This window comes from Felis catus, chromosome F2, assembly GCF_018350175.1.
Source record: "Felis catus isolate Fca126 chromosome F2, F.catus_Fca126_mat1.0, whole genome shotgun sequence".
In the NCBI taxonomy this organism is placed as follows: Eukaryota; Metazoa; Chordata; class Mammalia; order Carnivora; family Felidae; genus Felis; species Felis catus.
In genome coordinates, this window is record NC_058385.1 from 43,342,167 (window position 1) to 43,369,548 (window position 27,382).

The 27,382-nt window shown below is 39.7% G+C and overlaps 1 protein-coding gene and 1 long non-coding RNA gene across 9 annotated transcripts in view; one reads left to right on the forward strand and one right to left on the reverse strand.

Moving 5' to 3' along the window:
- Positions 1 to 27,382, forward strand: part of CPQ (carboxypeptidase Q) — a 429,842-nt gene that overhangs the window by 66,073 nt on the left and 336,387 nt on the right. For all 8 annotated transcript variants that reach the window (XM_045050098.1, XM_019822921.3, XM_019822922.3 and 5 more), the window contains exon 3: positions 1,666 to 1,873. In XM_045050098.1, the coding sequence (XP_044906033.1) occupies positions 1,666 to 1,873 (208 nt within the window). The remainder of the gene's footprint in view (positions 1 to 1,665; positions 1,874 to 27,382) is intronic.
- On the reverse strand, positions 1,763 to 17,830 carry LOC109496111. Its single transcript, XR_002151950.2, has 3 exons — positions 17,682 to 17,830; positions 5,035 to 5,129; positions 1,763 to 1,899 (listed from the first exon to the last, which is right to left on the reverse strand). It is a non-coding gene; the product is annotated as an uncharacterized LOC109496111 (long non-coding RNA).

Here is a 27,382-nt window from a genome sequence, read left to right on the forward strand (position 1 = left end):
CTTGAGGCCTAGACTGTAGTGAAGTACTACCCTCCTGTGACTTTAATTCTGCAACGGCCTATGAAAATTTATAGAAATTCAGCTTCATTTCTAGTGGATCCAGTCCAGATGCCAAAATTACCCTATTGCTGGGACAGTCCTTGGGTGGACCATTGAATCTGTTACTCATTAGGAACAACTGAAAACCATCAACAAAATTCTTGTACTATGCCAACAATAACCCCAGTCAAATATTAAGGTAGCTTCCAGGTTTCAGAAAGTTATGAATCTCAAAATCTGTCTAGCTGAACTCTTGTATGTTTCACATATTTATTTATCATGTGAAGGAGCTAGTGGCTTCCTTTTTATAATTGTACATTGCTTTTTTTTTTAGATTATAAATTAAGTTCAGAATTCTGAATGTTGGTGGAGACATGCTTAGAGATCTGTAGTCAGTCACTTTAAAGTAAAATCACAAATTGAGTCCAGATAGGAGAACCAGAAGCAGGAGTGGAGCCAGCCCAAAGGGTCCATTATAATGGGGCCTACGTTGAAAGCAAGAATTCTCTCATACCTGCAGTGCATTTTAAAAGGATTTTCCAAGTAACAGTTAATATTTTAATGGCATCTGTTAACCTTCCAGGAAAACCTAGTTCTCTAGTTTGCAAGATTAAGGAAGCACGCCAAATGCATGTTGATACTTCAGTTTTTACTGACATATTTCATGACTGCATGGCTAAAGCCACAGAACAGTAGGCGCCTGCCACTTTCTTTTCACAGTTTTATTTAGTCGCTGCATCTGTCCTTTGTTGCTAAATACTTTTTCCTTGTCACTCAAACTGCTCCATCAAATTGGATCTTCAGTGGTCTGGCAGTTTTTGAATGACTTCTTGGAAGCTGTGAAACCCTGTTCCCTAATCAGGAAGATCTGGGCAAGTCTTCTGTTATGAGGAAAGATGGCACGTCTCTTCTAAGTGACACAACAGGATAATAGGACAATTACACAACATCTTCAAAATTTTTCTCTGAAGACCAGTGATGTGTTTTGGTGATGAACCAGTACTGTAAATTGAGAAGCATGGGAAATTTCCATATTCTTTGAGAGTGTTTTGTATAAAGGAGGAAAGAAAACAAGCTGACTTTTTATAATTCTTGGTAGAGGTTACATTAACTATTTGTCAAAAGTTGGATTTTTGAAGATTCTTGGCTTCTAAGAACATTCTTCATGAACTGCCATTCTTTGTATGATGTCAATGAAGGTTGTTTAACAACATAACAAAATAGCTTTATAAAAAGATAAATATGTGTTTCATTAATCCCAGGGGGAGCTTCTGAAATGCATTTTCTTTATAAATAATTAGTGTCGTTCTGTGAAACTCGTGACTTCTTAGGGTGGGAAGGGGGAAAAATCTATCTTTTCAAGCAGTTTGTGATTTAGTACCAGCTGGTCGAGTGAGTTGAAAAGCCTTCTGAGTCGTATGCCTTATTTTTTTGAATGCCTTTTCTCTCTCTTGGGAGACTAGCTAACCTCTGCAGTCTTTCTTCCATGGCAAATGGCTCTAAAACTTTGATCTTCTCAAACCAGTTTGCCAGATGTAGCAGGTAGAGCCTGTATGACCTTTTGTGTGCCAATTCAACAGGGCTGATTGGAAACCATAAGTTAATCCTGTATGATGTTTTTTCTAGGCATTACAGCAGAAGTTCTCGTGGTGACCTCGTTCGAGGAACTGCAGAGAAGGGCCCCAGAAGCAAGAGGGAAGATTGTTGTGTATAATCAACCTTATGTCAACTACTCGAAGACAGTGCAGTACCGAGTCCAGGGGTCAGTGGAAGCTGCCAAAGTGGGGGCTGTGGCATCCCTGATTCGATCAGTGGCTTCCTTCTCCATCTACAGGTTGGTCACGATGTTCATTTGAAACCCTTTAAAAAAACCCGAAGATTGAGAAAAACCCATGAAAGAGAAACCCGTATGAAATAAAAACAAACCATTCAAATGAAAATACTGATTTGTTTACGGAATTTTCCCTCATTCCATATTTGGTCACTTGTTTGTAATGTCTTCTTTGGCCTTTTCAGGATTCCAAGCATTGTTTGTACATTCCTTTAAAAACCTTTCCACATCTGTGATGACCCCATAACATTCCTTATATAACCAATATGTTATGTATTTTCATTGGAGGGAGAACTGAATTCACGTCTGTGTTTCATCAAAGATTCCTAGTGACTTCAGAGGAAGCTAGGCCTTTTCCCATTGTTGCTAGAGAAGTGAAATAAAAATGAAGTGGGTAACATGATGAGAGCTGTCTGTGGTGTCGTGGAAGGAGACTAGGGAGTAGAGGATCTTGGATACAGACCTCGCTCTGCCCCCAAACAAGTATGTGGCCTTAGGAATATTCTTAAACTCTGTGGGTCTTTGCATTCTCCTCTGTTAATCAGTGATGATGAAGAGTAATAAATTTACAATATTACTTTTAGAATAAATGAGATAAACTTATGAAAGATACTTGATTATCTGTAAAGGTCTATATAAGTGTTTGATGGTATTTAAGGACAACATAAGTTTTCCTTTTTCTTTGTATTTCTGATCGAGGTAATTGCAAGACCGTCAGTCTTAGGGTAAAATTCAGCCTTTCAGTGGATGAAAGTTCTGAAACTTGACCTGCAGATATTTGGCCTAGTTTAAAAGTTACATATGGTCATGCCACACATTAAGGGTGAAATATTTGATGGGATAAACATGGATAAAAAGAAGCACCATTTTAGTGTTGTAGCCTGGTCTCCCAAAGATAAAACACAAAACAAAACAAAGCCTATGGAAACAATTGCAAATCGGGTTTATTTGGGTTTCAAGATCAGATCAGTATCTATTGTAAGGGAAAGCTTATTTATTCTGCACAATTTTTGTTTGGAGCTGGAGACGCAGTTGCTTGATCTTAATTAGCACCCTACACCCTTGAAAATAATATAACTGATGAGACATCAGCAAATAGGAAACCAAGTCAAAAGAGAGTTGTCCAGAAGTGCAGAGAAAAGAGAAAAGGGACATTTTTCTTTAATGGGGATAAGATATCTTCCCAGGGACGAAGATGGGACATGTTAAAACTACTTGTGAAATGTTTTATGAGAGAAAAACTAGTTCCACTCATGTCACAGTGCTAAAAATAATGTGCTTTGTAGGGTGCAAAGGTTTAGTGACTAGTGAAATAATCATTGGATCCTATTCTTTTGGATGGTTAATCTTCCCAGGAGGGAAGTCCTAAAATGGCTAGCTTACTTCCCAGAATGCCTCAGTCACCCCTTAGAATAACAAGGGCATCGGCAAGCTGTGGCCATTCACTATGATTTCACTGGTCATGAGATCTAAATTATGGAGCTATTGGGTGATTGCCAAAAATATTTATTTAAGAACTACTATTTATAAGACTAATAAACTCCAAGATGACTTAGTGTACTGCAGTATACTAGGGTTAATTGACATTTTTTTTTTCTGGTGTAATGACATCTGGAAACCCAGGCTATACCCTAGGAGCCCCAGAAAAATTTTGCCCGGCATAGGACATAGAAATGTATTGTTAGCCTTTAATATTTGGGACGAACAACTTATAGTGTATATTAAAAAGATGTTTTTCTTAATATTTCTAGTTCTAGACTGATTATAATCTTTTCATTGATTTTATAGCCAACCGTATTTCAGTGGACTCTTGACTTTTGTAACTCCATCTTTTTGATATTTAAAAATACATAATAACATTGCCCTTTACCTAGTACTTTGGAATCTTTCACATATGTCATGTTACTCATTATGACAACTCAGTGGACCAAGCAGAAGGGGCATTATTATACCCATTTTACAGATAGGGAAATAAAAGTTCAGAGAATTCAGCATATTAACATGTTTAAGTATTACATCCTGAAAAATAAAAACAAAATGAAACAAACTCTTTTTCCACTAATAGCTAATTGTTTCTTAGAGCTAATTTTCCTTAAAGAGTATTTTGTATTCCTGTCTCTAATTCTTCACCTGTCATTCATTCTGCAGACCATTTTAATCTGGCTTTTGCCAATACTGAAATGGAACTTGTTAAGGTCACCAATAGCGGCCTAGTTGTCAAATATAATGGACATTTTCAGGCCATCATCTTACTTAACCACTCTGAAACATTTGTCACTGTTGACTGCTTTCTAAATACCTCTTCTGTTTGGCTTCTGTGACTTCGTTCTTATATTCTCTTTCTCTTTCTTGCTCTTACTCTCTCTCTCTCTTTCCCACTTACCCTCTTCCTTTTCTGTTTCCCTGACTTCTCACTCTGAACATTCTACCTGAGCAGTCCCATCGTGCTTGTGGCTTCAGCCACCATCTCTGCCTGTGACACTTTCCAAACCCACCTTTCCTTCCCATACTGTTGTCTGAGCACGGGGTCCATACATCCGACGACCTCCTGATCCTTCTTTTGGATGTTCCTTAGTTATCTCTTCAGTTTTCTTCAAAACTGAACTCACCTTTTTACCTCTTTATCCTGCATTTTCTACCTCAGGGAAGAGCATGTCATCTATTCCGCCTTCTAACTTAGATGGTTCTTGAGAACTTTTTTCCTCTTCCCTTATCCATCATTGCTGACAGTTACTATGCCTTCTAGGCTCTGCTCTTTATTAGTCATTTCAACAAATACATATTGAGTAGCCCCATTTCCCAACATGACTCCACATTCCAGTAGTCAGGAGTCACTGACACTTTCCCAATGCACCAGGTTTCCTCAGGATTTCATGACTTTGCATATGCCTTCTCCCCTGTAACCTTCTATCCCTTTCCTCATTGTCTCAAACTGTCCTTTAAGATTCATCTTAAATGTTTCTTTTTCTGGGGAGCCCTCCCTGGTATCTAGCTCCAGCCAGGGTGAGCCGCCTCTTTCCAGTATTTCCACATCGTTCTGTGCATACTCTGTATCATAATGTCTTGGAGGTAGATGTGATCCATGCTTTGGTAGGGTACACTAACTGTTGTATCAACTTCAAATCTCAGTCACTTAACACAATAGGAGTTGTTTTCATACTCACATAATAGTTCTAAGAGGGTGTTTAGCAGGTGGCCTTCTGCTCCTTTCCATCAACTCTAAGATCTCAGAGCCTTCTGCAGGATCTTTTACATCCAGCTGGCAAATAAGAAGATAGAGAAAGTCAATAATCAAACAGGAGGTTTTCCATGGCCAGGTCTGGACACGGCCTGTTCACTTCTGTTCACATTTCACTGGTCATAATAAAGTCATGAGGCTGGGAGATGTGGTGTGCCTTTATGCCCTCAGTGACAGGTAAACTGTCCAGTCCATCCTGATCACCTGACTCCACTGTACGTTCCAGAAAGACATGGGATATCTTTCTCTCTCACTCTCCATGTAAATATATATATACACACACATATATATGTATATATGTATTTACATCTCCAAATCCCCATCATCTAGTATTTTTGTTACATAATAGTCACTCAGGAACTGTTCTGTTGAGGGAATGAACTTGTTTGAGATTGTATAGTCAGTCATGGCAGGGCTTTCGTAACAAGCCAGGTGACCAGATTGCAAATGCTCTCTGACCAAACTATGTAACCTCTGGATAGTAAATACAAAACAACTTGAATTTTTAGGGCACTTTGCTCTGTATTTGAGGAAAATATACAGGTGCCCAGCATGCCAGATTGTATCTTTTTTCTGCCACAACTTTCATGAACAATGGTGTTTTGAGTTGCTAGTTGAATAAAACAGCTCCCTTCTCTCTGGCAGATATTTCACCCTTAAGTTTTATGGGGGTGGTGATACTGGATTCTGTCTAGGAGTGGTGTAGAGGTCAGCAATACTAGAGAACAGAATAGAAATTGTAATTAGTTTCTGCCTGACTTCAAAATTAGAGAATCCCCTAAAATGCAGAACATGTGTTTTACCAGTTTGATTTGACATTTGTCAGTGCAGTTAACAATATTTGTTAGCCATTTTGGAAGTACAACAGTCACATGGTTACATGACATGTCCTTAAGAGACATCTGTAAAAAGTCCATTACTTGTTGCCTTCAATATCTCCAGGTTCATTGTTGTTATTTCTCTGCATTGCCATTGTCAGTATCCTTGTGCTCAAATTTACTTTAAGGAGAAGAATTTTTTTATTGATGCTTTATAATGACTCTTGTTCACGTTAAGTATCAGCTGGGACTCTCATTAGATCTTGATTAGTTTTTTTGTATGTAAAATACCTTTTGCCTTTGTCATAGGAGGATATTTTAAGGCTAAGTGTAATTGTCAATTTAAGTTCTGCAGAGGAACCATTTGTCTTACGTTATTTTTCAAATTAATTATTTTCTTAGTAAATATTTATCGAGAGCTTAACAGTTGCTCTGAAATTGCCAAGCAGTAGGGTTATTAAAATGAATTAGGCATGTTTCTTTGTTGCCCCTCAGAAATATTCTACCTGGCTAAAAGAGAAGAAGGTAAGCTTAAAATATAAATGACTAATGTAATCTATTTTATATTTAGTGCTAAATGAATGATTGGGGGAAAGGAATGAAAGAAAGAAATGAACATTTATTTGGCACCTACTTTGTATATCTTTGTGCATCTCTGAAGACTTAAATAGTTTGTTGCGATGAATTCTTTATGCAACCCAATGGAGGCAAATAATTGGTATGTCTCTTTTATTGAAAGAGAAACAGGTTTAGAATGGTTAAATAATCAAGTTACACAGGTAATAAAAGAACAAGGATTCATACTTAGAGTCTCTGGCTCTGAATTCCATGCATTTTGAATTATACCAAGCAACTCGAAGAGCTAATGCTTTGGAGTCTAAAAGAGGTAGCAGAAGTCTGATTAGGGCTGCTTCATTGAGGATGTGTATTTGGGGTATACTCAACGACAAAGTTGAACTTAAATAAGAAAGGGAAGTGGAAAGACATTCTATACATGATCAAGGCAAGGAGGTGGGAATGCTTGATGAACTTGGGTAATACACAAGTAGACCAGTATGGCTGGAGCCAGAGGTTTCATTGGAGGTTAGAGAAATGTGATTAGGGGGGTGAGTGGAAGAGACCTGGTTATGAAGAATCCAGAATACCAGATTGGGGAGTTTTAAGTTTTATGTAGAGGAAATGGAGAATCATTGAATATGATCAAGTTGGGGGGTGATGTTTTAGAGCAATATTTCTCTAAAGATAGTCTCTGGAACACCTCAGTCTCACCTGGGAGCTTGTTGATATGAAATTATCAGGCCCCACCTGAGACCCCTTAAATTAAAAATGCTTGGGGTGGGGCTTATGGCTTAACTAGCTCTCCAGGTGATTCTGATGCATGTTAAAATTTGGGAGCTGCTGTTTCAGAATGGTGACTACATGCCCTGCTATGAAAAGGAAAGAGAGGTTAGTGCTCTAATAATGCAGATGTGAAATAATGAGGGCAGAGATGATGGCAGTGGGAATGGACAGCAAGAGACAGCAAGGAGGGATAGTATGAAAAAATGATCAGTACTTGGTTGTATTTGAAGGGGGGGCGCAGGAGGAAGGGTCAAAGTTTACGGTAAGGCAAGGACTAAAAGTCATGGGATGAATCTGTGTTCAGTTCAGCACAGTATTTGAAAGTCATGAGATTTAAATAAAAAATAGGAGTTTGTGGTTTTTAGGGAAAAACCGAATCTGGCAACATCTAGTATCTCCCATAAGGCAGACCAGCTGAGTGGATAAGCCACCAAGTCCTTTTAGTTAATGGGATGTACCCTCTTCAGTCTTTCATAGCTCCCCAGTTTCCCTACACCCAGCCTGGCGACTGGAGGAGGAGAGGGAGAGGGAGGAGAGGAGAGGGAACTGATTGAAGGCAACATGAGCAGCTTGGGTTTTAGACGTTATGAGTTTGAGGCAACTGTGAGAAGTTGCGTTAACCTGGTTTTCATATTTTGTGAAAAAAAAACAGGTAAGCATTTCCATTTCTCAGTTATCTTCTTTTTGGATCACCCAAGGCAATTTAAAATTCTAGGCTGGCTTCCTTGCAATGCAGTACACCTGGGGACTCCCGCCTCCTGCCTTCTCTACATGCGAGCTCAAGAATGCAAAATGAGTTTCATATTAGCCCGAGTAAAATACAATTCAGAAAGTAACTCTACTGAGGCCAAACTGTCTGTTGTACTCCCATTGCCAAATACACATTTTTTTCCTTGTTATTTTCTCCATTGCCCCAGATAATTGAACACAGACTATAAGTTTTAATCGGCTAAGGAAGCAAAAGGCTTTCCCTCCACTCTCCTGTGAAAATGGCATCACTGCACTGGGTGAGAATTCATGGAGGCGGCGATGGCTTGTTGATCGAACTTGCTTTGTGAATTCTCTTGGTTTATGTTTTATATCACTTGGCCTTCGCGTGCCATATTGATAAGAAAAGTGACGAGGAGGAGGAATAGCAGCAATCCAGTTTGAAGATGACTGAGATCTGATTGAATATTCAGCTGGAGAGAGAGATGAGTGAATCCAGGTGATGTGTTTGGAGCATCAGAGAGGGAGAGTGTTATACCATCTGGTGAGAGAGCTGCGAAAAAGTCTATAAATCACTCCTTATAATGATACTTAATTAATACAGAGTCGATAAATGACATAATTTGAAGCTCCAGTTGGGCTACATCGTAGAGTTAAATAGCTGCAGAGAGGGCTCTGATTAAAGCCATTACAATTTATAAAACATTCTTCATCTTAAAGCATCTTGATGAGATTTAACATGAACATTTTTGTAATCAGAGGGCCAGCTTAAAACATTCAGAGCAGAGGTGAAATGTCTTAAGAGGTCTGTTTTGGATGATTTTTGAAAGCCAGTTATTCCCGGGGAGTAAAAAAGCTTGTCCCCCACCCCCACCACCCATTGCTTTTTTAATGGGAGAAAATTAATGCTGCTACTTCACACTTAGACCATCTTGGATTTTTGATGTCCTGGTGGTTTGGTTCTTTGGCGTGACCTTAGCATAATTAGCTATCAAGCTTGATTTAAATTGTTGTGAAATATCATTGCAATTTCGGGGGGCATATGTGCCTGCTGGTGATTACAAAATAAGGAGGATACCACCGTGACTCAAATCGGTGCAACTGGGCCGGCCTCCATTAGTAGGTTCTTTTCCTGCCTTACATTGTTTTTGCTTAATTCACTCTGAGGCTCATAACAGATGCACAGTAATCAAGCAGAATGCCAATTCTCATCATTTATGCAGGTGGAGGGCCACTGTGCTCCCGAGGGGGGAAACCAGAGAAGACCCACACTGAACACAACATTTTTTTTCCTTCTCATCATCCTTTTCTTTTCCCTCTGTCTGCTTTTGAAAGGCAGATTCTTTTCAGAAGGCCTTTGTTAGAAATTCCAAAATGTTCTTTAATCACCGAAATCTTATTATTGCTTCAGGTAGTGTGACGGGCATACTACCTCCTAATGGATAGAATCAGGCAGTGACTCTGGAGCCCCACTTCTGGAGTCGTGGTGCCTGGGTCTTTGTTCAGCCACTTGCCACATGTGTGACCTTGGCAAACTGTGTATACACTCTGTGCCTCAGTTTCATCCGTCAAGTGGGGGAATTCATTATACCTTCTTCCTGGTGTTTTGTGAGCTTTTAAATGAGATATTAGTATTGCCTGACACATAGTTTTACATACATGTAAAGTGCTATTATTATAGAGTCTTGTTAAATGATGACTGGATGTACTCATTGACTAAAGGAGGAAGGAAAGGAGGGAAGTGTGGAGCGACGGAGGGAAGGAGGAAGAAAAGAGAAGAAGGAAGAAAGAAAGGAGGGCGGAGAAAAAAAGAATGTAGTTGATCCCATATCACTGTTGTCACTGCAGCGCTCTGCAACCCTAACACCAGATTGTCACTTGGATCTCCACCTGTTTAGTTTGTCCAAACTCTGTCTTATGTGTTTGCTAGTCTGCTTCTCTCTCTGAATTGGAAGTTCTCCTGGGGACGTACTGTGTGTCTTATTCATGTCGGCGTCCCCGGAGCCAGGCTCAATGCCTGGCACACAGTAGTGCTGGAATGAATGAATGAAGAGTTAGAGGCAGCCTAGCCTATCTGGTTCGCTAACACGTAAATTCAAGGTGTCACCATTTCACATTGATAGAAGTTGTATAATACTATAGGTGAGGTGACTAACTTTTTGAATTGCTACTTATCAAAAATAGGATCTCTGGCGTCTGAGAGGAGACGATATAGTTATGTAAATTTTGGTAAAGTATTGCAAACTGCATATTACTATGGTGCTTTGTGAGGCTGCTATAATTAATGGTCTGTTTGCATTCCTGGTACTGACTGTCATCTTTCATCTGCTCATAACCTTGATATAAAAATTTGTTCTCGGCTGCTGTTTTGCAATCATAATTTTAAAATGTATATAAATGTTCACCTTCTATCTTCCAGCTTTCTGATTATTGAAAGCACAAGCTTAAGAATCATACCACCGTGGCATGTTTTTCTGAATCTCTAGTGGTAAAAAGAAATTAATGCATTTGGAATTCAGGTTTCAGGATTATGACAATGTTGTTTGCTTATGCAGTGCCCTTTGAAAAATGTCTCGTGTAGCATATGAACCAAAAGAATCCCGAGTAGCCTCAAGTCAGTCTTTTACTATTGCAGGTGCCTTTGTTCTCTTCTTCTCTCATGAAAGCTAAAGTCAACTCTTAAAATCCTCTTGCTTCCATTGGCTTCTTTAGCTTTCTGGAGAAAGTGCCAACCAGAAGGGTCTACTAGGGAAATTTTGAAGGCTAACAAATACAACAATATATAGACTGGGATTTGGAGTCTGACAGACCTGGATTCAAATGCAGATTCTGCCACTTAGAGATGGTGTCACCCCCCAGCCTTATGTTTACTACTTAACCACGCTGAGCCTGTTTCCTCATCTGTAACATGGGGAGAATACTGTTTACCTCTAGCGTTGTTGACAGAATGAAATGAGATTGAGCACTAGACATGGAACCTGACACATGGGAAGCAATCAGTGAATTATAACTGACATATTATTTTGATCATGGTCACTGTCGTCATTAACATCATTAGGTCATGACAGGACCGAGCAGGTAGCTTGATCCGAACTGACTTATCTTAAAAAGCAACGGTTCAGAACTCTCCACATTGTGGGCTCCAGAGACCTTGGTTCTGATTATCTTCCGATTTCAGGAACTACTCTTGTAGTCTCCTTCAGTCTTTGGCTTAAAACTCTGCTGTTTGCCTTTTCTCTCTTCTCTGGCCTCACACTGAATACTCGATACTGTTCTTTGTGTGTAAGTGTTAAAGATGTGGTAACTCAGACCAGTGATCAGTGACCAGCTAACGGAGATGTAGTAAGTTTCTATTTTAAATGCTTTCCAGGCTATTTTCCACCTCAGGGTCTTTGCACTCATTGACCCCTTTGTCTAGGGAATTCTGTTTCCCCAGCTTTTTATATGGTTGACTCTCTTTCAACCTTCAGATCTCAACTGAGAGTTTTGTTTTGTTTCCTGAAAGGGCTTTCCTGACTGTCCCAAGTAGAGTAGCATTTTCCCTCAGATTCTCTTACCTAGTACCTCTTCTGTATGCCCAGAATCTTGATAACATTTGGTGACTTTCATATAACTACCTATTACTTGTGTATCTCTCCATGAAAATATAAACTCCATGAGGACTAGACTATATCCTTCTTCTCTTTTTTAATATAATTTATTATATTTTATATATAATATAATATAATTTATTATATATAATTTATTATAATATGTATTTATTATTATAAATTGGTTTCCATAAAACACCCAGTGCTCATCCCAACAAGTGCTCTCCTCAGTGCCCATCACCCACTTTCCCCTCTCCACCACCCCCCATCAACCCTCAGTTTGTTCTCAGTATTTAAGAGTCTCTTATCATTTGCCTGCCTCCCTGCCTCTCTGTAACTCTTTTTTCCCCCCTTTTCCTCCCCCATGGTCTTATTCAGAAATAGACTATATCCTTCTCCTGCACCATTGTATTCTCAGTACACAGGAGATTGCCTGGCACATGGCAGGTACTCACAAGATATTCGTAGAGTGAGTAGCTATTTAAAAAAATCATCCAAGATCAAAAAATAGAGAACAAACCAGAATCAGATACACTGAATCATGTCTGTTTTCTGAAGCCACATTCTAAAGTATCACATACTTTTTTTCCCAACTTTTTCTTTTTTTGGAAAAATATCAGTTTATGGTAAAAATTGAAAGAATATTAAATGACTCATAAGCTCTTTATAAGAAATTGCCTAACTTTTTCCAGAGAGGTGGTACCATTTTACATTCCCACCAGCCCTGTGTAAAATTTCAGCCTGCTCCACATTCTCACCAAAATTTGGTGTTGTCAGTCTGTTTAATTTTAGCCATTCTGGTGGGCGTGCATTGGTAGCTCATTGAAATGTTGATTTTCATTTCCCTTATGACTAATGATGTTGAGCACTCTTTCACGTGATGATTGGTCATTTCTGAATCCTCCTTTGTGAAGAGTTTGTTCAAGTCTTTTACCCCTTTTATAACTGGATTGTTTTTGAATTGTTGACTAGTAGGACTTTTTCACTTATTCTAGATACAGGTGTATTGCCAGATATATGTTTTGCAAATATTTTCTCCCAGTTGATGTCTTGCCTATTCTTTGTTTTTATTGTTGTTGTTTTTGTTTTGCTTTGTTCTTTGGCTTAACAGTGTCTTTTGATGAGGAAAAGTTTTGAAATTAATGAATTCTAATGTATCCATTTTTATTTGCATTCTGTGTTCACTCACATACCCTTCTTCAACATTCATTATTTAATATTTTGCCACATTTGCTCTCTTTCTCCTTTTCTGAATCACTTGAAAGTGACGTGTGTACAGCCATGAAGACACCTTACCCAGAAATACATTAGCATGTATTTCATACGAACAAGAACCTTCTCTTATAATGCAGCAGCAGCATTATCATACCTGTGAAATCTCCATTGTTACACAATGCATGCTGGCCCATTGTTCCTCACTCTCAATAATGTCCCTGCTTTCCCGCCCCCCTCCCCACCCCAGAATCCCATCAAGGACATCCTTTACATTTAGTTGTCATGTATCTTTAGTCTCCTTTAATCTGGAACTCTTGCCTAGCCTTCATAATATTTTATTACACTGGCATTTTTGAAGAATACAGGCAGCTGTTTTGCACAATGTCCCTGGTTTGGGATTGTTATTTCCTCATTATTAGATGCAGATTAAATATTTTTGGCAACAATTCTCTATGGATAATGTTGCATCCCTTGTGTTGCATTGCATAAGGAAGCAAATAATGTCAGTTTTCTTTATTAGTGAGGCTAAGTTGATCACTTGTCTAAGGCAGTATCTCTGGATTTCTTCACTGGAAAGGTACTTTTCACATCTGTAGAGGGAATACCTTGTAATCATGGTGAGTTGATTTGAGGCTTTGTGAATCTTAAGTTCCCTAATAAAATTTCACCCAATGAAAATTTAGCGTATGTTTTTGTTAAAATTTTTTAAAGTTTATTTATTTATTTTGAGAGAGATAGAGTGAGCAGGGGAGGGGCAGAGAGAGAGGGAGAGAGAGAGGATCCCAAGCAGGTTCTACACTGTCAGCACAGAGTCCAATGCAGGGCTTGAATTCACAAACTGTGAGATCCTGACCTGAGCTGAAACCAAGAGTCGGACACTTAACGGAAGGAGCCACCCAGGCGTCCCTGGCATATGTTAATGATTCTTGCCTGAATCAGTCATTACACTGCTGGTTGCAAATGTTTTCCTAATTCAGTTATTCCTCTCACATTTATTAACTGGCCTGCTTTTGTAAAGAGGAGCCTCCACCTTTTTCCCCTTCTCATTGTTTCTGAGTATCACTCCATGGATTTTTAAAAGTGTATGCATTAAAATTCATTACAGTCATTATTCTTTTTGACAAAGCATCAAAAATTTCAAAGTGCTTAATAAATGTCAAAGTTAATATTTTACAATAAGCTTGAATATTTGAAGCATTGGAAGGAATTCACTTTTTTATATCCAAAGGAACCCAAACTATCTCAGATAAGTCAACTGATTAGCGGGGTGTAATCAATACCATTTCCTCTGAACTTTCTCATTAACAGCATGAGCTTTGGAGTAAGAACTCCTGAAGTTATTTTTAGAGTTTACCATTACCAGTATATACCATATGCAAATGAAGATCCTTCACCCCGTACATAATTGCTGTTAATTGTTAAAATAAATGAGCAAAAATCTTAAATCCAGCGACTGCTCCTGATTTTCTCTAGATTTTTTTTTTCTCCTTTTTTTGCCGTGCAGAGCTGATGTTGAGGAGTGTGTTTTCAAAGAACCCTTTCCAGGAGAAATAAGTGTCCCAGTGTGGTTTTGCAGAAGCCTACAAGGATGCTTCTTTGAGGGGAGTTTACCTAATTTCTGTGGTGGAGAACAGAAAGCTGTAAATTATGCACCCACTCCAACCCCCCCACGTCATCAGTGGTTGGGAAAGGGTAGCCAGCCCTGGCCAGCAGGTCAACGGTAATAGTTTAAAAGCTGAATGAATGTCTGTTGCTGCACTGGTTGACTGCTCCATAAATTACATATTTAACATTTAGGAGAATTTAATTTTTAACATTTCCAATTTCATTCATTCAATAAGCGTTTTTTTAATGTTTGTTTATTTTTGAGAGAGAGAGCACTCAGGCACGCAAGCCCGCGAGCCAGGGAGGGGCAGAGAGAGAAGGGGACAGAGGATGGGAAGCAGGCTCTCAGGCAGGTTCCAGCTCACCAACCTTGAGATCAAGACCTGAACCAAAGTTGGACACTTAAATGACTGAGCCACCCAGGCACCCCACAATATGCATTTATTAAGCATCTTTTGTATACCAGGCCAGGGGAGGACCTAAGTTTTGTAGGACTAGGCTCTCATGTAATTTTGGGGCCTCTTTAAGAAAAGAATACAAAGTTGCAAATAAAAATTTAGATATAAATCAACATTTACTTAGAAAAACAAAGAAATTATAACAAATTACAAATTTAAGAAAGCTGCCAAATACTACAAACATTACAAAATTCAGTAAAATATAATGTTTTTATTAAATACCTGTCAAGCTTCCATATTTTTCCTATGTTTTTTGCTTGCCTGCTCTTTGATTGCTTTTTATGTGACAATGCTTTTGTGTTATGTTTTGCAAAGAGAGAATAAAAAGAGAATTCAGTCTTTCCTCCAGCATGGTTGATAGAAATGTAGTTTTTATTATTGATAGTTTGGTAAAATTTATTTCAGGTTTACAGCTTTTTATTGGTAATATATACATTTTTAGGATTGTTGTCAAATTTTGGAAAGCTGCTATTAAGTTTCTTCCATGTACAAGCAGTACGATTTCAGGACATTTTACCTTTTCTTGTATAGTGACAATGAGTTGACAACATTTGAGCGAGTTTGTTGTCTATTTCCTCTTTAGTGACATAACTTTTTGTTATCTTTACATTTGTCAGTATTTTGTGTCAAATCAATAAGAAATTTCAGTCTTTTTTGAAGGTGATTTACTCTTCACTATTTGTATTCCTAAATAATCTAAGAGGCTATTTGTCATGAATGCTCGAAGTACATCTCTTTCTCTCAATAAATCATGGTTTTTGTATGTTTTTTGTCTGGTATTGACAGACTTGGTTAGGACAAATATGTTATATATCCTAACATGAGATCCAGTAGGTTGACACACATAAATCATGTGACCTCATACATAACTGCACTCACTGTAGTACAACTACAGGTTTGCCCCCTACAAACACAGAAATTCTGCTAAATTCCATTTTACCTGACTTCCTTAAAAAGGAAAAATACAATATAAAATTAGAAGTTGTGTTCCTATTGGGCTTGCTACTGTCAGCACAGAGCCTGCTTTGGGTCCTCCGTCACTGTCTCCCTCTCTGCCCCTACCCTGCTCACGCTCACTCTCTCAAAAACAAATAAAACATAAAAAAAAAAAAAGTTGTGTTCATAATATGCTCTGAATTACTGACTCTCTTCTTGACAGGAGAGTACTTCCGTTTTAAGTAAGCATAGACGAGAATTGACTCAGTCATTTGCAGTTGGAAGAATTTTTCTGGCAACTAGCATCTGGATCTCTACCACTCTCTCCCTACTTTCATTGCCAGGTGTTGCAGGATACATTCTTAGCACAAGATGGCCTCTGGCCCTGCCCCTTTGTATTATGACACCAGTAGTCCCAGGAGCCATTTCAGGATGGAAATGAAACTGTGAATTGCGTAAATACGTCCCCATAAACTCAAACTAATACAACCCCAAATCAACTTCCTCTTGGCTGGATCCTCAGAATGCCTGTGTTCATCCCAGTGTTGTCCCTGTGATGGGAGGTGTGACATAAAGGAAGTCAGAGTGGGTTACAAGGGTTGACACCTGTCAAGTGCATAGACCAGTGCTGAGCTCCTAGTCAGGTGTCCGCATATGAAGCTAACATCATCCTCTCCCTCCCCCGCCTCCTCCTCTTCTTCCTCCTCCTCGCTGCTATACATATTTTAGTGGACTTTTCAGTTTTTAGTGGTTTTGGAATTCTTGTAAGCAGCTTCTTCCTATTTCTACTTCCTTTTCCTTTTAGAATCCAGATTTCAAAAATGTTAGAGCTGGATGAGCCCTTAGAGAACATCTGCTCCCCTCCTTCATTTTACAGGTGAGGAATTTGGGGCTGAGATCACTTAACTAGTTAGTGGCAAAATAAGGACACTTGTCTTTTATTATTATTTTTTTAAAGTTTATTTATTTTTGCCTGGGGGGCTCAGCATCCGACTTTGGCTCGGGTCATGAGCCCACGCTTGTGAATTCGAGCCCTATGTCCGGCTCTGTGCTGACAGCTCAGACCCAGGAGCCTGCTTTGGATTCTGTGTCTTCCTCTCTCTCTCTGCCCTCCCCTGCTCTCACTCTGTCTGTCTCTCTCTCAAAAATAAATAAAACATTAAAAAAATTAAAAAAAAATTTTTTTTAACGTTTATTCATTTTTGAGACACAGAGTGTGTGAGTAGGGGAGGGGCAGAGAGAGAGACACACACAGAATCCGAAGCAGGCTCCAGGCTCTGAGCTGTCAGCACAGAGCCTGATGAGGGGCTTGAATCCACAGAGTGTGAGATCATGACCTGAGCGAAGTCAGATCCTTAACTGACTGCGCCACCCAGGCACCCCTAAAAAAATTTTTTTTTAGTTTATTTATTTTTGCGAGAGAGAGAGAGAGAGAGAGAACAGGAGCAGAGGAAGGACAGAGAGAAAGGGAGAGAAAGAATCTCAAGCAGGCTCCACATTGTCAGCATGGAGCCCAACACAGGGCTCGAACCCACAAACTGTGAGATCATGACCTGAGCTGAAATTGAATTGGATGCTTAACCTACTGAACCACGCAGAAACTCCAGGACACATGTCTTTAGCTCCTGATACCATGTTTCCTTTCTTTCAAGTCTCCTAGGCAGATCTCTGTCAGAGTACCCCCAGCCTCTGGGGATTACCAGTACATCGATTTAGGCATGCATTGATTTTTAATCTTTGTGAGGTTCCTCCTCCCACACACCCCAATTGATATTTTTAAGAGTCAGGATACCCATGTGCTTCTAAAATGCTACATAATAGTGTTGCTTTGCCCATTTTGATAGGACTTTTAGCAAAGGGAACCGTATCATGAACACTCTCTCACAGGAAATGAAAACTCACCTTGTGAAGAGGAAAGCTTTCCATGGGCCTTGTGTTTTCCTTTCCTCAGCAGGGGAAGAGCCTATTTGTCAGCTGCCTGGCCTTCCTCTGGTGCTTGGTTTTTAATCTCCAGGGAGGCGAGGCCGACAAAATGTCATCCCTTCTCCTGCTAAGGAAAGAAGCTGTGAAATAGATCTTCACTGCTTACATGCTTCACGTTGCCTAGCACCAGCTGTATCCATAACACCATGGTGTATTTAAAATACTTCTCCATTGGAATATTTTCTTAAAGGGATTCTGATGCTCAGAAATACCCCAATGAGGCATTGTGATATTATACTGATTTTTATCTTAATTGGAATAATTTCCCTGAGGAAGCTTAAGTTTATGGACATATGCCTATATATTGCTCATTACTGATCTGGATTTTCTGCTATAAATTCTAGGGATCTCTTATTAGGAGAGAGGAAGAGAAAAGAGCTAATGTATATCCAACAGCTTTTACGTATGTGCGCTATTTATCATCTTAATTGAAACTTAACAAGAGCCTTGGGAGGCAGGAGATTCAGACACATTTTACATTTGAGTGACTTGATTAAGACTGTACCATAGGACATTTTGAGAAAGGTTTTTTGTTTTTTGTTTTTTGTTTTTTGATTCTCCGTTTTCCAATTTAAGAACTAGCAGTCCTGATATAATTGAACTAGAAATAAAGAAAAAATACATAGCTAAGGATTCCATAAGATCATGTTACTAAAGGTTGCAAAAGAGAACAGTGTGTTCCTTGAGACCAGGCTGAGAGAATAAAAGGCAGAGAACTACCAACCAACATCCGAACACTGGCAGTAATGGCGTCAGCAAGGCCTCCACAGGCTTGGACCGTCTGCTTTGGAAGTGGGATTTTGAAAGACATCTTGGTTGTATTTCTGTGAGGCACATTTGTTTCCTATGCTTCCCTCTTGTCTCCTTCCTCCTTCTCTTTATTCAGTACCTTCTTGTGCAAATAACAGTTTCTAAATTAGATTCCCTGTTACCTTACAACTTGAAAGGCAGAGGCACAGACAGTATCCTCCTGGCAACTATTTATGATATCTTTCCCTTCCAGAGATTTGCCCTGTGGCAGCTTCAATCCATTATCATCACTTCTTTTGCCCATTTTGGCAGTTCCCCAAGACCTAGCGAGGGAAAAACAGATCTGCAGATATGCAAACCTCAAAATCAAGACTTAGTTAATGAAATCACTCCTCCACTTGCCCTTGCCTGTTACTGAATCCTGCTCCAGATGGGATGGAAAAAGAGCATTGGTCATGCTGTCAAAAGCAGATCAGATTTCTCCACTGCTATTTCTTCCTTTCTTAACTAAAAACAAAACAAAGCATGACACAAAAGGAACAGACCAAAAAAAAAAAAAAAAAAAAGACACAAGGTGAGAGCGAAGGTAGTTTGTACTGTTTTCGTATTTCATGTATTCGATCACATTTCTCTTAGCAAATATGACTGGAAATGGCCCTTTTTCCTTCTTCTCCCACCTTCTGGCATTAGATTGATGGGTGAAGATAAAAATACACTAGCCCTCCAAGAAGAGCTCCCACCTCCTTGCCCTCTTCCTTGCTCCTGCTCACCTCTCTCTCTCTTTGTCTACCTCACTCTCTCCTTGAGTTCAGGGCTTAGAGAAATCTTTCACTCTTCTTTTGACAGGTGTCAGATAGACAGTATGAGCTCATTTAAGCTGAACTGTCTGGGGGAAACGAAATTTGTTCGGGAGAACAGCAATTTGGATGACAAGTGCCAGGACGCACCAGATGGCATGACTGGAGAAACTCTGATCAGGCTCCCAGCTCACGTTCCAGGTGGCCTCTCTGTCTCTCTCTCTTTCACCCCCTCCCCTCATTCCTATTCTTACGTGTTCATGGTTGACCCAAACAGAAACCTTGAAATACAAATGAAGTTCTTCTAAGTTCCCAAGCAAAAGAGATGGTAGTGACTCAGCATGAGATGTCCACATTCCCCCCGAAAGAACAGCCACTGCTTACTTGCTATTACTTATGTTTATTATTCCCAGACCTGTTTGGGGAGGAGCATCAATTTTGAGCCCTGCTAGTTAGTTATTCAATAAACAAGCCTGTTACCTAAGCTGCAAACATTTTGACATTTTGGATACTCTCCCACTATAGCTATAGTTTGGCAGTTCTTGCCAAGATGTGAGCAGAAGTGTCCTCAAACTTCTTCCCCTTTTGCCACACAGCCTGATATTTTGGGTTCTTGCTTGCCTGAAAGGGAACGTACGGTCATAAATGTCATGGGAAGGTATTTAGTGGAAGGTAAACTTTTTTTGGTCCGTGTAAAACATTCTCAAATTCAAGGCTAGGGCACCGTGGCGAGCTCTAATCTATGAATCGTTATATTCTTAACATACTCTGAGAACAGGAAGAGAGAGATCAACCTTCATAGACACAGGCGGAATTTCGCCTCTGAACACTGGTAAAATCATGTGACATTTGCTGTTCACTTATGTTTACAGTGAAATTCTTTCCCTCAACTTTGCTCTATACTGTTACTCGTCACTTGACAGACCTTCTGAAATAGCAAATTCAAGTTGATGTTTTAGGTACACAAATAAAGCAAATGTTTTTAGTGCTGGGTATAAGGGGTCTTTTGGTCTATATTTGCTTCACATGAGAACCTTTATTGTTTCCCAGCCTCTGGACTTTGGTTCTGAATTTACATGTTTTGGGAAGTTCGATGTTGTTGATAATTCAGTGATGAAACTTATTCACAGAAAAGGCTTATTGTGAGTGAAAAAATAAACTACCAAATAGTGTAAACAACACACACTTTTCTTTATTGTTTAATTGTGTGCTAAATGATACATGTGCTTAGTATTAGGAATCTCCTAGTTGAGGCAAAACCAGTTGATAACAATGCCATACCTGTATGAAGGTGGAAATTTTATTAAAAGTTCAGGTAGAAATCAGAGAAGAAGCCTCTGAGCACCTCCATATAGCTATCACAACCCCCATGTAGTGAGATAGTACATTGTACCTCTGCTCTTCTCAGCAAGAACTTTGGGGACTTTAGCGTATATTATTGTTATTACTTAAGACTTAGTTTTTAGAGCACTTGTACATTTACAACAAACTTGAAAGGGAGGTACAGAGATTTTCCATGTACCCACTGCCTCCATATGTGCATAGCTTCCCCCATTATCAGTATCACTCACCAGAATGGAAAATGTTTTTTAAGTTTATTTATTTTGAGAGTGAGAGAGAGAGAGGGCACATGAGCATGTGCGTAAGTGGTGAAGGGACACAGAGAGAGGGAGAGAGGATCCCAAGCAGGCTACTCACTGTCAGCACAGAGCCCAAATTTGGGGCTGGATTGCAGGAACCTAGAAATCATGACTTGAAGTGAAATCAAGAAGTGGACACCTAACCTAGTGAGCCACCCAGGTGCCAGAGAATGGTAAAATTTTTCACCAGAGTTTACTTTAGGGTTCATTCTTGGTGTTGTAACATTCTGTGGGTTTGGATAGGTGTATAATGACATATATCCATCATTACAGTATCATTCAGACTATTTTCTCTGCCCTGAAAATCCTCTGTGCTCTGCTTACTCATCTTTCTCTGCCCCTAGTCCTGGCAACCACCAATCTTTTTTATTATTTCCATATTTTGTCTCTTCTAGAATGTCATAAACCTGGAATCATACAATGGATAGCCTTTTCAGATTGGCTCCTTTCACTTAATAATATACATTTAAGGCTCTTCCGTATCTTTTCACAGCTTGGTAGCTCATTTCTTTTTATCACTGAATACTATTCCATTGTCTGGACATACCACAGTTTGTCCATTTACCTGATGAAGCACATCTTGATCATTTCCAAATGATCAATTGGAATTCATTCGGAAATTATGAATAAAGCTGCTATAAACATCCATGTGCAGGTTTTTATGTGGACATTAGTTTTCAACTCCTTTGGGTAAATACCAAGGAGCACGATTACTGGATGGTGCATATTTAGGTGTGTAAGAAACTGCCAAACTGCCTTTCAAAGTGGCTGTACCAGTTTGCATTACCACCAGCAATGAAATAGAGTTTCTGTTGCTTTACATCCTGGCCAGTATTTTGTGTTGTCAGTGTTTTAGATTTTGGCCATTCTAATGGAGTTTCGTACTTGTTCCCAGTTTACATATGATGTGTAGCATCTTTTCATATATCTGTTTGCTATCTGTATGTATTCTTTGGTGAGGTGTCTGTTAAGGGCTTTGGCTCATTTTTAAATCAAGTTGTTTTCTTCTTGTTGAGTTTTAAGAGTTCTTTGTATATTTAGGATAAACATCCTTCATCACATGTGCCTTTTTCTCCACGTCTTTGTCTTGTCTTGTCTTCCAGTTTTCTTGATATTATCTTTGGCAGAGCAGTTTTTGACTTTAACGAAGTCAAGCTTACCAGTTCTTTCATGAGCTGTGTTTTTGGCATTGTATCTAAGAAGGCATCACTGTACCAAGGTCATCTAGGTTTTCCCTTATGTTATCTTCTAGGAATCTTATATCTATGAATATAAACATGTAGATCTATGATCCATTTTGAGTTAGTTTTTTTGTGAAGGGTGTAAGGTCTGTGTCTGGATTCATTTTTTTTGCATGTGGATATGCAGCATCTTCTGTTGAACAGGTTATCTATGCTCCATTGTATTGCCTTTGCTTCTTTGTCAAAGATCAGATGACTGTATTTATGTGAGTCTATTTTTGGAATCTCTATCCTATTCCATTGATCTGTTTATCTATTCTTTCACCAACACTCCATCCTGTTTTGATTACTGTAGTTTTAGGGTAGGTCTTAAAGTTGGGTAGTGCCAGCCCTTCAGCTTTGTTCTTCTTCAATATTGTGTTGGTTATTCTTAGCACATTATTTTTAACAAGTTTCAATTTCTGATTTTTAAGGACATATCAGCAGACATAGGAATGATAGTGGACATTTTGACACTGAAGGAAGACACAGGAAAACTAAAGCATAGCCACAAACTGGATTGCCATACTCTACAATGGTGGAAATTCATAAGTGTAACATTGAGTCCCCCAGAAAAGTTGTGTTGTATCTTCTTTTTAAGAAACAAGGTGGGGAGCTAAAGACCCAGTAAAAGTGTTGTATGTATAATTTACTTATTATAAGGAACTGGCTCATAAAATTATGCAGGGCGATAAGTCCCAAGATCTGTAAGTTGGAGATCCAGGAGCCTGAAGGCCTGAGAGCCAGTAAGGCCAATAATATGGTCCCAATCCAAAAGCTGGTGTGTTCTCCAGAAAAATTCCAGGTGGATTGAAAGTTAAATACTTAAAAATAAAAATAAATACACTCCCACATATGTGGACAGACTAGTACTAGTGGGAGTCACTTTTCAACTGTTGATGGAATAGAAATGAAAGAGATGGACAGGTTCATTACTTAGATAGTTTTAGCTCTGATGGTGGGAATACCAATAAAGCTGAGGTTTAAAAATTCAGAAGAATGGAGAAAATGCTTGCCCATAAAAACAGAAATCTAACAACTAGAAAGTATGAAGAGTTCATATGAAAAAAAAATCTGGTATGTTCGAGACCTGCGAGGAGCCAATGTTTCAGTTTGAAGGCAGGGAAAACTATGTCCCCATCTGAAGGCTGGGTAGGAGAGATTTTTACTCTGAGAGAGAAATCTTTTTGTTCTATATAGACTTTCAACTGATTGGATGAGATCCACTCACATTGATCTCCTCCAGAAACACCCTCATAGAAATACCCAGAATGATGTTTGACCAAATATCTGGGCATCCCATGGCCCAGTCAAGTTGACACATAAAGTTGACCATTTCAGCCATCCTTCCAGTCAGTCATATTAAGATATCTTCCTATCTCTGGACAGCAGGTGGCTGTTGAGAAGGGCCAGGGAAAGGAGGCTGGTGGTATTGTCATAGGCCCAAGAATCCGGGGCAAAAACAATAAATCAAGCCCTGATAGAAGAATGCCTGGTTCTGGGAAATAGGTAGATTAGCTTCTAAATTATGTAAAGAATTCATCCATTCATTTTCTTCATTCTAGTCTCAACTCACATACTACTTCCTCAGGGGGACTGTCCCTAGACACTGTCTAAAGTAGTCCTTTAAGCTGCTCTCATTTATTTAAAAAAAATTATTGAGGGCCTACCCCTTGAAAGTCACTGGAAACTGAACAATGACTGTGAATAACAAACATGATTCCTGCTTTCATACATATCACACACTAGTGGGGGCAGATATAAGCTAAAAAAAAACAACAACAAAGAATGTAATTTCTGATAGTGATAAATACTGTAAGAAATAAAATAGAGTAATGCGGTAGAGTGTTGACTTGGGCATAGTAGTGATTGTACTAGCTACACTGGTCAGAAAAGAAAGACCTTTCTAGATCACATTCAGCTTAGATTTGAATGATGAGAAGGACATATTCATTCAGAGACCTGGGTGTAGAGCCCCTTGGGCCAGAGATAACAACTCAACAGGGAGAACCACTTGGCCTGTTCCAGGCATTGACAGAAGCTGATGTGACTGGAACAGAGGGAACAAAGGTTAGAGAGGTAGGAAGTGGCTGGCAAAATGGTCGGCAGGACCACATCTTCATGGAAGGTCATCTGGGCCTTGGTTTGGAGATTGCATTTTACCCTAATGGAAATGGGTTTTAAGCAGAGGAGTGATACAGACCGATTCATACTTTAGGAAATCCCTGACCTCTGGGTGGGACGTAGATTGCGGGAGCAGGAATAGAAGTAAGAAGACCAGACATTTATAAGGCTGCTGCCAGTGACTTGCTGAGAGATTATGAGAGTTGGACTGTGGTAGTAGCAGTGGAGATGGTGGTCAGTGGTCAGATTTGGCTGTTTTTTAGGCAAAGAATTCGAGACTGGCTGATTGATTGGATGTGGGAACAGGGAAATTAGGGATTCAGAGGTGATCGCTAGATTGTATTTTCTTAATGGCACTTATTTTTGTTGGAAATTATCTTATTTCATTGTGTACTTCTTTGCTTTCTGTCCCCTCCAAGTGAGAGAAGCAACCTTGCTTATCTTATCAGATACTGCCTAATCCTTAGTATCTAGAACAGGACCCATTGCCTTAAATGAATACATATATAAATACTGATTGAGCAGTTTGTATGGAATAGGCCTGTCCTAAGACTGAGATACAGAGGAGAACAAGACAGAGAGAACCTTTGCAGACATGTAGCCTGCATTCTGGTGGAGGAGACAGACAATAAACATGTAAATTAAGTTGTTTCAGATTTTGGTAAGTGCTGTATTGAAAAAAGGATCAATAGCGTGGTGCAGGAAAGATCTCTAGTTTCTCTGCATATGTTCTGCATATGTTCATTAGATTGTAACTTCTGTGAAAGCAAGGACTAGGTCCTATATTCTTTGTATAGTGCTAAGCAGATAGTATGTACCCACAAGCCCTGGGATAGTCATGCCCAGAAGCCATCCTTGGTTCCTGGTGGGCCTTAGTTCCCTTTTTTGTTGTCTGTGCGATGTGACCAGCTAGAGAAGTTGGCTAACTCCCTCCTTTTTCTTGTAGGTCAACAACACCTAGACCCATGGGCCTGTGCCTGGACAGGCCTATAATTTAACTGATCTCCTGGCTTTGGGTTGTTAATGAGCATGGGAAGCCCACCTATGGATTTGCCAAGCCACACACGGCCTTGCCGCAAATTTGTCAGCAGATAGCGCCTCAAGGCCACTAGGGAAGAATTAAATCTGTAAGGGAATAAACTTAGGCCAATAAAGAGGGAGTGCCAGAAAGCAGTGGCCAAAGGGATCCGAGGAGCATCTGCATGTTTATCAAAAAACAAAACAAAAAAGTCCCACCCCTTCCTCCTCTACTTAAGAAACATATTTAGACCTTTTCTTATGAAGTCATTTCTTCCACAGTATCTGCTTTGAACAGAAAATTTTCAAAAGAGCTTTATCTGCCCTCAAGCAGTCTTTTCCTGGGATAAGGAATTACCCTTAGGCACAATTAGGGGAAAATTTTTACCTGGGTTGTTGGTCCTCTATCAAAATGAAAAGTGAAAAATGAAGAATCTTCCTGAACTAGAGTAAGCATGGAATGCTCCAGTAGCACAGTATTGTGCAGTTGTCCTTTTACACACTACTGTGATGTGTTTTAGCCAGAACAGACTTTTTGGTTGTCAGATAGTCAATAAGTATTTATTACATGCTTCCTGAATAGTGGTTCTCCACTGGGAACTGTTCCTCAAGGTTTGCCTTTGTGTTACTTTTCTTGTCCGCATGTTCCCCATAACTCAAGATCGCTGACCCATTTAGCACCTTTAGGAGGAAAGGAAAGTGAGGCTGATTGGAAAGCAGACTAAGAAGACAGGAGCCATGAAAATGTTTATGCCGTGAAAAACAGCTTAGCATAAGGCTAAGGAGACAGTAGAGAATTCATAATTCAAAGTGGATTGTTTCAGTGAATGATGCCCTGCAATTTGAAGGTCTGACTGTTTCCTTGTTGATAAGCACCATAGTCAGAAGTCTCTTTATTTTGACTTAGGTCAAAACAAGTGTAGAGCATTGACCACGGGAGGACACTCTGCTAGGAATGAGGTAGGATACTGAGATCCATCCAGTCTTCGGGGGCCTCAGTGTTGAGTGCAGAGATGTGTACATGAAGACTGCATGTCAAGGAAGACTACGCTAAGATTCGTAAGAGAGATATGAAGTCTTGTGGGAACACAGGGGAGGGAGATACTTCTTGGAGGAATCCAGGCCTGGCTGGGGATCCTTCCACACACTTTATCCCAGCTCCTAATTTTGAGTGTTCCTCTTGGATTATTAGTTTTCTCTATCTTGTGGCAGGCCTCATCAAGCCTGGTATGTGAGTCTGTGTTTGCTTTTATCAGATGATCTTCTACCTACTTTGAGTTTACCCTTTGTTTCCAATTCCTTGCTTAACTTCAGAGTTCTTTGCACAATAGGGTCGAATATTCGGAAAGTTACTCCTTTGTTTCCTACCCAAATGAAGATCACTGATGCAAAATTGTATGAGCAAAATGGATATGACTAAAGTCACCACTACTGGGTAGTTCAAAAGAAGAAACCTCCCACTCCCTCTACTCTTTTTTTTTTTTTTTCAACGTTTATTTATTTTTTAGGACAGAGAGAGACAGAGCATGAACGGGGGAGGGGCAGAGAGAGAGGGAGACACAGAATCGGAAACAGGCTCCAGGCTCTGAGTCATCAGCCCAGAGCCTGACGCGGGGCTCGAACTCACGGACCGCGAGATCGTGACCTGGTCGGACGCTTAACCGCGAGATCGTGACCTGGTCGGACGCTTAACAGACTGCGCCACCCAGGCGCCCCCACTCCCTCTACTCTTACCAGCTTCTTTCCTTCTCTCCTATCAAGGCAAATAGGTTGCTAGTGCACTAATTTCCCAGCTGTTGTAATCAAGTGCCTCCTTTCCTGTGATGCAGAAAGCCGTGTGTATCTCTCTACTTCCAAGGTGACTGAAACATTTAACTGGTGTTGAGAATTAGTTACTTTTTAAAATAGGCAGTTTTGAGCAATACACATAAATATTTTGCTTGACTCCCCCTCCCCCACCGCCGACCACTGTATCCAAGTCAGTATTCTTAGATGTAATCACTGATGTGAGTTGTTAAGAAATCACAGATTTCTTTTCCATGCATGGACATGTATGTATACAAATGTTATGT